Source organism: Panulirus ornatus, chromosome 42, assembly GCF_036320965.1.
Source record: "Panulirus ornatus isolate Po-2019 chromosome 42, ASM3632096v1, whole genome shotgun sequence".
In the NCBI taxonomy this organism is placed as follows: Eukaryota; Metazoa; Arthropoda; class Malacostraca; order Decapoda; family Palinuridae; genus Panulirus; species Panulirus ornatus.
Window position 1 is genome coordinate 18,206,717 of NC_092265.1, and position 14,055 is coordinate 18,220,771.

General features: G+C 43.7%; 1 protein-coding gene across 1 annotated transcript in view; it reads right to left on the reverse strand.

The window, feature by feature from the left end:
* The window catches only part of LOC139762009 (organic cation transporter protein-like), a 153,480-nt gene extending 144,978 nt beyond the window's left edge, over positions 1-8,502 (reverse strand). The window contains exons 1-2 of the mRNA XM_071686791.1: positions 8,486-8,502; positions 8,122-8,311 (exon numbers count right to left, since the gene is read on the reverse strand). Of these exons, the coding sequence (XP_071542892.1) occupies positions 8,122-8,311; positions 8,486-8,502 (207 nt within the window). The remainder of the gene's footprint in view (positions 1-8,121; positions 8,312-8,485) is intronic.
* Between the last annotated feature and the right edge of the window lie 5,553 nt (positions 8,503-14,055).

Sequence of the window (14,055 nt, forward strand, 5' to 3'; positions counted from 1 at the left end):
GTGGGTTGGAGGATGGATTCTAGGGGTATGTGGTGAGTTTCAGAATGGAGTCCTGGGATGTGTCGTGAGTTGTGAGATGCAGTCCATGGGTGTGTGGCGGGTTGGAGGATGGAGTCCTGGGATGTGTGGCGGAGTGTAGGATAGAGTCCTGGGATTTGTAGTGGGTTGTAAAATGGAGTCCTGGGGAGTGTTGGGTTGAAGGATGGAGCCCTGGGTTGTGTGGTCGGTTGTTGGATGGAGTCCTGGGATGTGTGGTGGGTAGTAAAGTGGAGTCCTGGGTGTTTGGTGGGTTCTAGGATGAAGTATTGGGGTATGTTATGGGTTGTTGGATGGAGTATTGGGATGTGTTGTGGGTGGTAGGACGGAGTCCTGTAGTGTGTGGTGGGTTGTTGGATGGAGTCCTGGGATGTGTGGTGGGTTGTCAGATGGATTCTTAGGATGCGTGGTGGGTTGTAGAATGGAGCCCTGAGGTGTGTGTTGAGTTGAAGGATGGATTCCTGGGGTTTGTGGTGGGTTGTTAGATGGAGTCCTGGGATGTGTGATGGGTTGTAGGATGGAGTCGTGGGGTGTCTTCTGGGGTGAAGGACGGAGTCCTGGGATGCATGATGGGTTGTAGGACGGAGTCCTGGGGTGTGTAGTGTGGTGCAGGATCAAGTCCTGGGGTGTGGTGGGTTGTAGGACGGAGTCCTGGGGTGTGTGTTGGGGTGCAGTACGGAGACCTGGGGTGTGTGTTGGGGTGCAGTACGGAGACCTGGGGTGTGTGTTGGGGTGCAGTACAGTGTTCACGTTACAAACCGCCCTCCTACCCGCTATAGTGATGGAGGGGAGGGACTCGCCATATCATCAATGTCTTCCTAATTTCTCCTTGTGCTCCTCCTGCTCTTCCTCCTGCCCTTCCTCCTGCCCTTCCTCCTGCCCTTCCTCTTGCCCCTCCTGGTGAGAGTGAGATAACTATATATATTTTGTATAAATGTACCTGGAACATCCCTAACATCAAGCCTGGAGCGTGACCTACCTCCAGCGCTGCAGGCTGGCACTGAAGGTGGCCACTACCGTAGGTGGAGACGGTAGCTGGGTAGTAGTAGTGTGAGGTGCTGGGACCAGGGCCTGGCGGTGAAGGTGGGTGAAGGTGTTGGCTACAGTGTGGGCATCACTGGTGCCAGCTGCCTATAACACCTATGGCCCCTTCAGATGGCCTTCTTCACACTAACGTAACCGCTGAACTTTCCCGTCATTTGCACCACCTGGTGCCAGTCTGTGACGTAACCATCTGGCTGGTGGTCGTCATCCTAATTCCTCTTTCCCGCCCGACTTGCTAATCTGTGACGAAATCAAGTAACAGGTGGTATGCCCCACTCCGACAGCTCTGTACCAGCTGGTGCGCTAGCCTCTGCCACGAGCAACTCACAGATGGTAGTCATCACTGAAGTGTACCAGTTGAGCAGGTGGCACACCCCGCCATGATTGACCCTGAGTGTTGAAAGTGACGTTTCTCGTTTGGTCAGATGTACCAACGGTGACTTGCGGATGATGATCATGATGTGGCCCAAGGGTGGTTGTCACACGTGTTTGTGGCCCAAGGGTGGTTGTCACGCGTGTTTGTGGCCCAAGGGTGGTTGTCACACGTGTTTGTTGCACATGGTTTGTTGTCACACGTGTCTGTGGCCCAAGGGTGGTTGTCACACGTGTCTGTGGCCCAAGGTTGGTTGTCACACGTGTTTGTGGCCCAAGGGTGGTTGTCACGCGTGTTTGTGGCCCAAGGGTGGTTGTCACACGTGTTTGTTGCACATGGTTTGTTGTCACACGTGTCTGTGGCCCAAGGTTGGTTGTCACACGTGTTTGTTGCACATGGTTGGTTGTCACACGTGTTTGTGGCCCAAGGGTGGTTGTCACACATGTTTGTTGCACATGATTTGTTGTCACACGTGTTTGTGGCCCAAGGGTGGTTGTCACACATGTTTGTAGCCCCAGGTTGATTGTCATACAGGTTTGTGGCCCACGGTTTGTTGTCACATGTGTTTGTGGCCCAAGGTTGGTTGTCACACATATTTGTTGCACATGGTTGGTTGTCACACATGTTTGTTGGACAAAGTTGGTTGTCACACATGTTTGTTGCAAATGGTTGGTTGTCACACATGTTTGTTGCACATGGTTGATGGTGTCACACATGTTTGTTGGACAAGGTTCGTTGTCACACACGTTTGTTGCACATGGTGGGTTGTTACACATGTTTGTTGTATAAGGTTGGCTGTCACACATGTTTGTTGCACATGGTTGGTTGTCACACATGTTTGTTGCACATGGTTGGCTGTCTCACATGTTTGTTGCACATGGTTGGTTGCCACACATGTTTGTCGCACACGGTTGGTTGTCACACTTGTTTGTTGCACATGGTTGGTTGTCACACATGTATGTTGCACATTGTTGGTTGTCACACATGTTTGTTGCACATGGTTGGCTGTCTCACATGTTTGCTGCACATGGTTGGTTGTTACACATGTTTGTAGTACAAGGTTGGTTGTTACACATGTTTGTTGGACAAGGTTGGTTGTCACACATGTTTGTTGCACATGGCTGGCTTTCACACATGTTTGTTGCACACGGTTGGTTGTCACACATGTTTGTTGCACATGGTTGATGGTGTCACACATGTTTGTTGCTCATGGTTGGTTGTCACACATGTTTTTTCCACATGGTTGGTTGTCACACATGTTTGTTGCACATGGTTGGTTGTCACATATGTTCGTTGCACATGGCTGGTTGTCACATATGTTTGTTGCACATGGTTGGCTGTCTCACATGTTTGTTGCACATGGTTGGTTGTTACACATGTTTGTTGCACAAGGTTGGTTGTTACACATGTTTGTTGGACAAGGTTGGTTGTCACACATGTTTGTTGCACATTGTTAGTTGTCACACATGTTTGTTACACATGGTTGGTTTTCACACATGTTTGTTTGACACGGTTGGTTGTCACACATGTTTGTTGCACATGGTTGGTTGTCACACATGTTTGTTGCACATGGCTGGTTGTCACACATGTTTGTTGCACATGGTTGGTTGTCACATGTTCGTTGCACATGGTTGGTTGTCACACATGTTTGTTGCACACGTTTGGTTGTCACACATGTTTGTCGCACACGGTTGGTTGTCACACATGTTTGTTGCACATGGTTGGTTGTCACACATGTTTGTCGCACACGGTTGGTTGTCACACATGTTCGTTGCACATGGTTGGTTGTCGCACAAGTTTGTCGCACATGGTTGGTTGTCACACATGTTTGTCGCACACGGTTGTTGTCACTCACGTTTGTTGCTCCTGGTTGGCTGTCACAAATGTTTGTTGCTCATGGTTGGTTTTCACAAATGTTTGTTGCACATGGTTGATTGTCACACATATTTGTTGCACATGGTTGGTTGTCACAAATGTTTGTTGTACATGGTTGGTTGTCACACATGTTTGTTGCACATGGTTGGTTGTTACACATGTTTGTTGCACATGGTTGGTTGTCACAAATGTTTGTTGTATATGGTTGGTTGTCACACATGTTTGTTGCACATGGTTGGTTTTCACAAAAGTTTGTTGCACATGGTTGATTGTCACACATATTTGTGGCACATGGTTGGTTGTTACACATGTTAGTTGCTCATGGTTGGTTGTCACACATGTTTGTTGCACATGGTTGGTTGTCACACATGTTTGTTGCACATGGTTTTCACAAAAGTTTGTTGCACATGGTTGATTGTCACACATATTTGTGGCACATGGTTGGTTGTTAACATGTTTGTTGCTCATGGTTGGTTGTCACACATGTTTGTTGCACATGGTTAGTTGTCACACATGTTTGTTGCACATGGTTGGTTTTTACAAAGGTTTGTTGCACATGGTTGATTGTCACACATATTTGTGGCACATGGTTGGTTGTTACACATGTTTGTTGCTCCTGGTTGGTTGTCACACATGTTTGTTGCACATGGTTGGTTTTCACAAAAGTTTGTTGCACATGGTTGATTGTCACACATATTTGTGGCACATGGTTGGTTGTTACACATGTTTGTTGCTCGTGGTTGGTTGTCACACATGTTTGTTGCACATGGTTGGTTGTCACACATGTTTGTGGCACACGGTAGATTGCCACACATGTCTGTGGCCCACACGTGAAAACACTATAAGTGTGTGTCTTTTAACTTCCACGTGGCAGAGGCAGCCAGACGCTTTACCCAGGTTTCAAAGCCGACCCGTTGTGTATATACAGTCGTCTACCTGACATATTTGCCACACCACCAGAGCCGCGTGAGATTACAGTCATGCTATCCCCGCCGAGATGAGATTGGAACACACGTAAAGCACCGTGTGGCAGAGGCAGCCAGACGGCCTACCCAGGGTTCGAAGTCGGTACGTGATGTATATAAATTTGTCTGTCATCGACATATAGTGTGTTGCGCAGAAAATAGTTGTATCAGAAATAGTGGGAGGCCAAAGCATGCGGACCTAATGGAGTGTTGAATCTCTCATCAAAACCTCTTCGTGAACATATACAGTGTCGGCCCCAGGGTCGGTCTCTCTTTCTCAGTGTCGTAGAAAGCCAACAGCAGTTCAAGTTTCTGGTGCTTTTGTTCAGCAGGAAAAAGTGCGTAAATGTGCCTCAACGGAATATAGCTATAATGAAATGGAGAGTGTATGGTGCTACCAATGTTGTTCAGAATCATAATTTTCCTCTAAGATTCATACGTTGTATTCAAGAGATGAGGAAAGATGATTACATTCTTACAACTTAACCTGATAAATCCAGTACAGTTGTTATTATAGATAAGACAGATTACATTTAAAAAATGAATGATCCTTTAGCACATTCCTCCACACACACACACACTAAATTAAAAAATAACCCCAGGATGAAGTTATCAAAGTGTTTGACAATACTATTAAGTTGTTTTGAGAGATAGAAAAGATCTGGTTAATCACTTTATTACCAAGGCTTCTCCTCCATCCTACATGTATGGATTAGTGATGACCCATAAACCTAATAACACACTGATACCAATCATATGTTCAGTAGGATCTGCCACTCACAAGTTATTTAATGGTTAGTTAAAATCCTGTCTCCACTTCTAGGAAGCAATTCAGGCTCTCGTACTGTAAACTCATGTGTATCTGTTCAGCCAGAGGAGAAGATTGTAAGTTTTGATGTTTGCTCATTGTTCACCAAAGTTCCCACTGATGATATTTTTGATTATCTTTTGGAATATATATATGGTGATGTGAGAAGGAGATGGAGTGAGTATTTTGAAGGTTTGTTGAATGTGTTTGATGATAGAGTGGCAGATATAGGGTGTTTTGGTCGAGGTGGTGTGCAAAGTGAGAGGGTTAGGGAAAATGATTTGGTAAACAGAGAAGAGGTAGTAAAAGCTTTGCGGAAGATGAAAGCCGGCAAGGCAGCAGGTTTGGATGGTATTGCAGTGGAATTTATTAAAAAAGGGGGTGACTGTATTATTGACTGGTTGGTAAGGTTATTTAATGTATGTATGACTCATGGTGAGGTGCCTGAGGATTGGCGGAATGCTTGCATAGTGCCATTGTACAAAGGCAAAGGGGATAAGAGTGAGTGCTCAAATTACAGAGGTATAAGTTTGTTGAGTATTCCTGGTAAATTATATGGGAGGGTATTGATTGAGAGGGTGAAGGCATGTACAGAGCATCAGATTGGGGAAGAGCAGTGTGGTTTCAGAAGTGGTAGAGGATGTATGGATCAGGTGTTTGCTTTGAAGAATGTATGTGAGAAAAACTTAGAAAAGCAAATAGATTTGTATGTAGCATTTATGGATCTGGAGAAGGCATATGATAGAGTTGATAGAGATGCTCTGTGGAAGGTATTAAGAATATATGGTGTGGGAGGAAAGTTGTGAGAAGCAGTGAAAAGTTTTTATCGAGGATGTAAGGCATGTGTACGTGTAGGAAGAGAGGAAAGTGATTGGTTCTCAGTGAATGTAGGTTTGCGGCAGGGGTGTGTGATGTCTCCATGGTTGTTTAATTTGTTTATGGATGGGATTGTTAGGGAGGTGAATGCAAGAGTTTTGGAGAGAGGGGCAAGTATGAAGTCTATTGGGGATGAGAGAGCTTGGGAAGTGAGTCAGTTGTTGTTCGCTGATGATACAGCGCTGGTGGCTGATTCATGTGAGAAACTGCAGAAGCTGGTGACTGAGTTTGGTAAAGTGTGTGAAAGAAGAAAGTTAAGAGTAAATGTGAATAAGAGCAAGGTTATTAGGTACAGTAGGGTTGAGGGTCAAGTCAATTGGGAGGTAAGTTTGAATGGAGAAAAACTGGAGGAAGGAAAGTGTTTTAGATATCTGGGAGTGGATCTGGCAGCGGATGGAACCATGGAAGCGGAAGTGGATCATAGGGTGGGGGAGGGGGCGAAAATCCTGGGAGCCTTGAAGTCGAGAACATTATCTCGGAAAGCAAAAATGGGTATGTTTGAAGGAATAGTGGTTCCAACAATGTTGTATGGTTGCGAGGCGTGGGCTATGGATAGAGTTGTGCGCAGGAGGATGGATGTGCTGGAAGTGAGATGTTTGAGGACAATGTGTGGTGTGAGGTGGTTTGATCGAGTAAGTAACGTAAGGATAAGAGAGATGTGTGGAAATAAAAAGAGCGTGGTAGAGAGAGCAGAAGAGGGTGTTTTGAAATGGTTTGGGCACATGGAGAGAATGAGTGAGGAAAGATTGACCAAGAGGATATATGTGTCGGAGGTGTAGGGAACGAGGAGAAGTGGGAGACCAAATTGGAGGAGGAAAGATGGAGTGAAAAAGATTTTGTGTGATCGGGGCCTGAACATGCAGGAGGGTGAAAGGAGGGCAAGGAATAGAGTGAATTGGATCGATGTGGTATACCGGGGTTGACGTGCTGGCAGTGGATTGAATCAGGGCATGTGAAGCGTCTGGGGTAAACCATGGAGAGCTGTGTAGGTATGTATATTTGCGTGTGTGAACGTATGTATATACATGTGTATGGGGGTGGGTTGGGCCATTTCATTCGTCTGTTTCCTTGTGCTGCCTCGCAAACGCGAGAGACAGCGACAAAGCAAAAAAAAAAATAAATAAATAAAAAAAAAAAAAATATATATATATATATATATATATATATATATATATATATATATATATATATATATATATATATATATATATATATATATTTTCTTTCATACTATTCGCCATTTCCCGCATTAGCGAGGTAGCGTTAAGAACAGAGGACTGGGCCTTAGAGGGAATATCCTCACCTGGCCCCCTTCTCTGTTCCTTCTTTTGGAAAATTAAAAAAAAAAACGAGAGGGGAGGATTTCCAGCCACCCGCTCCCTCCCCTTTTAGTCGCCTTCTACGACACGCAGGGAATACATGGGAAGTATTCTTTCTCCCCTATCCCCAGGGATATATATATATATATATATATATATATATATATATATATATATATATATATATATATATATATCACATAATACCCTTCAAGAGCTAGGATTCGAACTCAGGACCTTTTGTGTGGTAGTCGAGAGCGCTAACTGCGTGACTATGATTGCCCCTAATGGGAAAAAACTATTCTATTGCTAGTAATCGAATATCTTTCGTCTCACATCTATAAGCCACGGGGTCTACACCACTCCCATCTGGCTCACATTACCAGCAGTTAGCGTTTTACAGAACCTTACTGTACAAACGCGGAGATATATAAACACGGATATATTGCATATGAACGCGCACTCTCATAGAACACATGATACCCATGATTGAAATCCAGGATAATTTGCGTGGTAGTTAGGAACGCTAACAACTAGGCTATGATCGCATCTAATAGGGAAATAACTATATATTTGCGAGTGTAAAGCTAAGTTTGGCGAGGGTGTGTCATCGTCAATTGAAGAACCAGATACTGTCTCATCAAGGAACTTCTTGCTTCAAAGGAGCCTATCCCATCCTTAATACTGAATGTAGCACAGGCTTGGAGCTACAAGATCCTCAGGGGAAAATGTAGTACCTAGAGTAGCACCAGGACTCTGTCACAAAGGTGTTCCTGAGTTTATTATAGGTAAATGAATCCATTACAGTATATATAAAGATCCTACCTCCTCTACGATAGTGGTCTTGTAAACAGAATGGTCGTAGATCCATTGATGACATTCCTTGGTGGAGATGTTGGTGGACAGGTCAGGTAGGGAGTGGCCGTCCAGCGCCCCGCTGGCCACCAGTGTCGACCAGTCTCTGTCGTAGTAGCTGCAGGAGGAGTACTTCCCCCGGCCAGCTCCATCATCCAGCCTGTGGGGCAACAACCAGGGAGGATGTTGTCACCTGAGGCACTCTGGTCTCCTGCCCAGCCTTACTGGCAGTTGTCGAGTCCTTGTGCTCTCAGGACGTGAGTCAGTGTTGCTGACACTGGAGTTAAACTGTGTTGTTATTGGTAGTAAACTGCTGTGGTAACCTTAATGATACCTTGAAGAGTTAATCATCGTTACTAACTACACTATATTTTGTTGTCAACTGGCAAACTCTGGTAGTTTGTTTGCCTTAACTATGCTGTTAACTTCTGAGTTGTGTTGTTGTGGAGAACTTAAGTGTTTTGTCAGAGGGTTTGTTGGTGATCTTAACTACCAATATAACGATCTGTCACTGTTATAAGCTTTGAGGTAAAGTACTGGTGTCTAATGTGGTAAGCTTAACTGTCAGCTGTGGTAAGCTTAACTGTAAGTTTTCTGGCTCTGATACTATAATAACTTTACCGTCAGCTGTATGGCTACACCTTACGTAACTTTCAACATCACTCCAGAATAATAAGTTAAACTTTATCCCTACCTCCTATGTGGTTCTGGTCCTCTAATAAACTTATCTTTACTCATAAATAAATGACTGTGGCGCTGTGACGAACTGAACATTACTGGTATCTACGGGGCTTCAAGTGCCTTGCTGACCTAAGAGTTACAATAAAGGTTAGTGGGAGGTTATATGACTGAACTGACGCAGACATGCATGTCAGGGTGAGAGCGGGATGTAGTGCAGGTGTACACAGGCATAAAGGTATAGGTGCGCAGGCCAACAGGTGTGGATGTGTGTTGTGCCCGACGTAGCGTCTCCTTGCACGTGACACAGACCAAGAGTAGCACACATATGTACTGGGCATGGATGGTGGTCGGTAGTTTATATGTCCTAAACCCAAGGAAAATGTTAAGCAGAAGATCAATGTGTGCGAAGAGATGAGCTATGTCTAAATTTCAGTACCTCAGGGTCATACAGACAGAATCATTAGGAATTTTTTCCATTTTATCTTGCACAGATTTGTTTTTTCTTGGTATCATTGATAAACTCCGAGGGCTAAAAATTAATGTGAGTACAGCACGACTCACAGTTGAGTCTCTAAACTGTCTATATCTCAACACAACTCATGGTTAGGTCTCTAACTGTCTACCTTTCAACGCATTTCATGGTTAGGTCTCTAAACTGTCTACCTTTCAACACATCTCATGGTTAAGTCTCTAAACTGTTTGTCTCGCAACACATCTCATAGTCTTGTTTCTAAACTGTCTACCTCTCAACACATTTCATAGTCGGGTCTCTAAATTGTCTACTTCTCAACACATCTCATAGTCGGGTCTCTAAGCTGTGTACCTCTCAACACATCTCAAGAGTCGGGTCTCTGGCCTGTCTACCTCTCAAGACATAGTTGGGTCTCTAAACTGGCTACCTCTCAGCACATCCCATAAGCGGGTGTCTGAACTGACTACCTCTCAACACATCTCAAAATCGGGTCTCTAAATTGTTTACCTCTTAACCCATCTCATGGCCGGGTTTCTAAACTGTCTACCTTTACGCAACGCACAGTCAGGTCTTTAAACTGTCTTTCTCTGACCATTCACAGTAGAGTTTCTAAACTTTCTACCTCTTAAAACATCTCATGGTTAGGTCTCAAAACTGTCTGCCTTTCAATACATCTCAAAGTCGGGTCTCCAAACTGTCTACCTCTCAACAAATCTCATGGTTAGATCTCTACGCTGTCTACATCTCAACACATCTCATGGCTACGTCTCTAAACTGTCTATCTCTCAACACATCGCAAGATTAGGTCTCTAAACTGTCTACCTCTCAACACATCTCATGGTTAGGTCTCAAAACTGTCTTCCTCTCAACGCATATCATGGTCGGGTCTCTAAACTGTCTACCTCTCCTTACCTCTAATCACATTATTTGATGTTTACGTATGCAAGTTCCTGTAGGTCTGTGTGACCAATACTCCATATGTATATATATATAATTATATATATATATATATATATATATATATATATATATATATATATATATATATATATTTATATATATATATATATATATATATATATATATATATATATATATATATATATATATATATATATATATATATATATCCCTGGGGATAGGGGAGAAAGAATACTTCCCACGCATTCCTCACGTGTCGTAGAAGGCGACTAGAGGGGACGGGAGCGGGGGGCCAGAAATCCTCCCCTCCTTGTAATTCTAACTTTCTAAAATGGGAAACAGAAGAAGGAGTCACGCGGGGAGTGCTCATCCTCCTCGAAGGCTCACATTGGGGTGTCTAAATGTGTGTGGATGTAACCAAGATGAGAAAAAAGGAGAGATAGGTAGTATGTTTGAGGAAAGAAACTTGGATGTTTTGGCTCTGAGTGAAACGAAGCTCAAAGGTAAAGGGGAAGAGAGGTTTGGGAATGTCTTGGGAGTAAAGTCAGGGGTTAGTGAGAGGACAAGAGCAAGGGAAGGAGTAGCACTACTCCTGAAACAGGAGTTGTGGGAGTATGTGATAGAATGTAAGAAAGTAAATTCTAGATTGATATGGGTAGAACTGAAAGTTGATGGAGAGAGATGGGTGATTATTGGTGCATATGCACCTGGGCATGAGAAGAAAGATCATGAGAGGCAAGTGTTTTGGGGCAGCTGAATGAGTGTGTTAGTGGTTTTGATGCACAAGACCGGGTTATAGTGATGGGTGATTTGAATGCAAAGGTGAGTAAGTAATGTGGCAGTTGAGGGAATAATTGGTATACATGGGGTGTTCAGTGTTGTAAATGGAAATGGTGAAGAGCTTGTAGATTTATGTGCTCAAAAAGGACTGGTGATTGGGAATACCTGGTTTAAAAAGAGAGATATACATAAGTATATGTATGTAAGTAGGAGAGATGGCCAGAGAGCGTTATTGGATTACATGTTAATTGACAGGAGCGCGAAAGAGAGACTTTTGGATGTTAATGTGGTGAGAGGTGCAAGTGGAGGGATGTCTGATCATTATCTTGTGTAGGCGAAGGTGAAGATTTGTATGGGTTTTCAGAAAAGAAGAGAGAATGTTGGGGTGAAAAGGGTGGTGAGAGTAAGTGAGCTATGGAAGGAGACTTGTGTGAGGAAGTAACAGGAGAGACTGAGTACAGAATGGAAAAAGGTGAGAACACAGGAGGTAAGAGGAGTGGGGGAGGAATAGGATGTATTTTGGGAAGCAGTGATGGCTTGCGCAAAAGATGCTTGTGGCATGAGAAGCGTGGGAGGTGGGTTGATTAGAAATGGTAGTGAGTGGTGGGATGAAGAAGTAAGATTATTAGTGAAAGAGAAGAGAGAGGCATTTGGACGATTTTTGCAGGGAAAAAATGCAAATGAGTGGAAGATGTATAAAAGAAAGAGGCAGGAGGTCAATAGAAAGGTGCAAGAAGTGAAAAAGAGGGCAAATGAGAGTTGGGGTGAGAGAGTATTATTAAATTTTAGGGAGAATAAAAAGATGTTCTGAAAGGAGGTAAATAAAGTGCGTAAGACAAGGGAGCAAATTGAAACTTCAGTGAAGGGGGCTAATGGGGAGGTGATAACATGTAGTGGTGATGTGAGAAGGAGATGGAGTGAGTATTTTGAAGGTTTGTTGAATGTGTTTGATGATAGAGTGGCAGATATAGGGTGTTTTGGTCGAGGTGGTGTGCAAAGTGAGAGGGTTAGGGAAAATGTTTTGGTAAACAGAGAAGAGGTAGTAAAAGCTTTGCGGAAGATGAAAGCCGGCAAGGCAGTGGGTTTGGATGGTATTGCGGTGGAGTTTCTTAAAAAAGGAGGCGACTGCATTGTTGACTGCTTGGTAAGGTTATTTAATGTATGTATGTCTCATGGTGAGGTGCCTGAGGATTGGCGGAATGCTTGCATAGTGCCATTGTACAAAGGCAAAGGGGATAAGAGTGAGTCCTCAAATTTCAGAGGTATAAGTTTGTTCAGTATTCCTGGTAAATTATATGGGAGGGTATTGATTTAAAGGGTGAAGCATGTACAGAGCATGAGATTGGGGAAGAGCAGTGTGGTTTCAGAAGTGGTAGAGGATGTGTGGATCAGGTATTTGCTTTGAAGAATGTATGTGAGAAATACTTAGAAAAGCAAATTGATTTGTATGTAGCATTTATGGATCTGGAGAAGGCATATGATAGAGTTGATAGAGATGCTCTGTGGAAGGTATTAATTATATATGGTGTGGGAGGGAAGTTGTTAGAAGCAGTGAAAAGTTTTCATCGAGGATGTAAGGCATGTGTACGTGTCGGAAGAGAGGAGAGTGATTGGTTCTCAGTGAATGTAGGTTTGCGGCAGGGTTGTGTGATGTCTCCGTGGGTGTTTTATTTGTTTATGGAGGGGCTTGTTAGGGATGTGAATGCAAGAGTTTTGGAAAAAGGGACAAGTATGCAGTCTGTTGTGGATGAGAGAGCTTGGGAAGTGAGTCAGTTGTTGTTCGCTGATGATGCAACGCTGGTGGCTGATTCGTGTGAGAAACTGTAGAAGCTGGTGACTGAGTTTGGTAAAGTGTGTGAAAGAAGAAAGCTTAAGAGTAAATGTGAATAAGAGCAAGGTTATTAGGTACAGTAGGGTTGAGGGTCAAGTCAATTGGGAGGTAAGTTTGAATGGAGAAAAACTGGAGGAAGGAAAGTGTTTTAGATATCTGGGAGTGGATCTGGCAGCGGATGGAACCATGGAAGCGGAAGTGGATCATAGGGTGGGGGAGGGGGCGAAAATCCTGGGAGCCTTGAAGTCGAGAACATTATCTCGGAAAGCAAAAATGGGTATGTTTGAAGGAATAGTGGTTCCAACAATGTTGTATGGTTGCGAGGCGTGGGCTATGGATAGAGTTGTGCGCAGGAGGATGGATGTGCTGGAAGTGAGATGTTTGAGGACAATGTGTGGTGTGAGGTGGTTTGATCGAGTAAGTAACGTAAGGATAAGAGAGATGTGTGGAAATAAAAAGAGCGTGGTAGAGAGAGCAGAAGAGGGTGTTTTGAAATGGTTTGGGCACATGGAGAGAATGAGTGAGGAAAGATTGACCAAGAGGATATATGTGTCGGAGGTGTAGGGAACGAGGAGAAGTGGGAGACCAAATTGGAGGAGGAAAGATGGAGTGAAAAAGATTTTGTGTGATCGGGCCTGAACATGCAGGAGGGTGAAAGGAGGGCAAGGAATAGAGTGAATTGGATCGATGTGGTATACCGGGGTTAACGTGCTGGCAGTGGATTGAATCAGGGCATGTGAAGCGTCTGGGGTAAACCATGGAGAGCTGTGTAGGTATGTATATTTGCGTGTGTGAACGTATGTATATACATGTGTATGGGGGTGGGTTGGGCCATTTCATTCGTCTGTTTCCTTGTGCTGCCTCGCAAACGCGAGAGACAGCGACAAAGCAAAAAAAAAAAAATAAATAAAAAAAAAAATATATATATATATATATATATATATATAATATATATATATATATATATATATATATATATATTTTCTTTCATACTATTCGCCATTTCCCGCATTAGCGAGGTAGCGTTAAGAACAGAGGACTGGGCCTTAGAGGGAATATCCTCACCTGGCCCCCTTCTCTGTTCCTTCTTTTGGAAAATTAAAAAAAAGAACGAGAGGGGAGGATTTCCAGCCACCCGCTCCCTCCCCTTTTAGTCGCCTTCTTCGACACGCAGGGAATACGTGGGAAGTATTCTTTCTCCCCTATCCCCAGGGATATA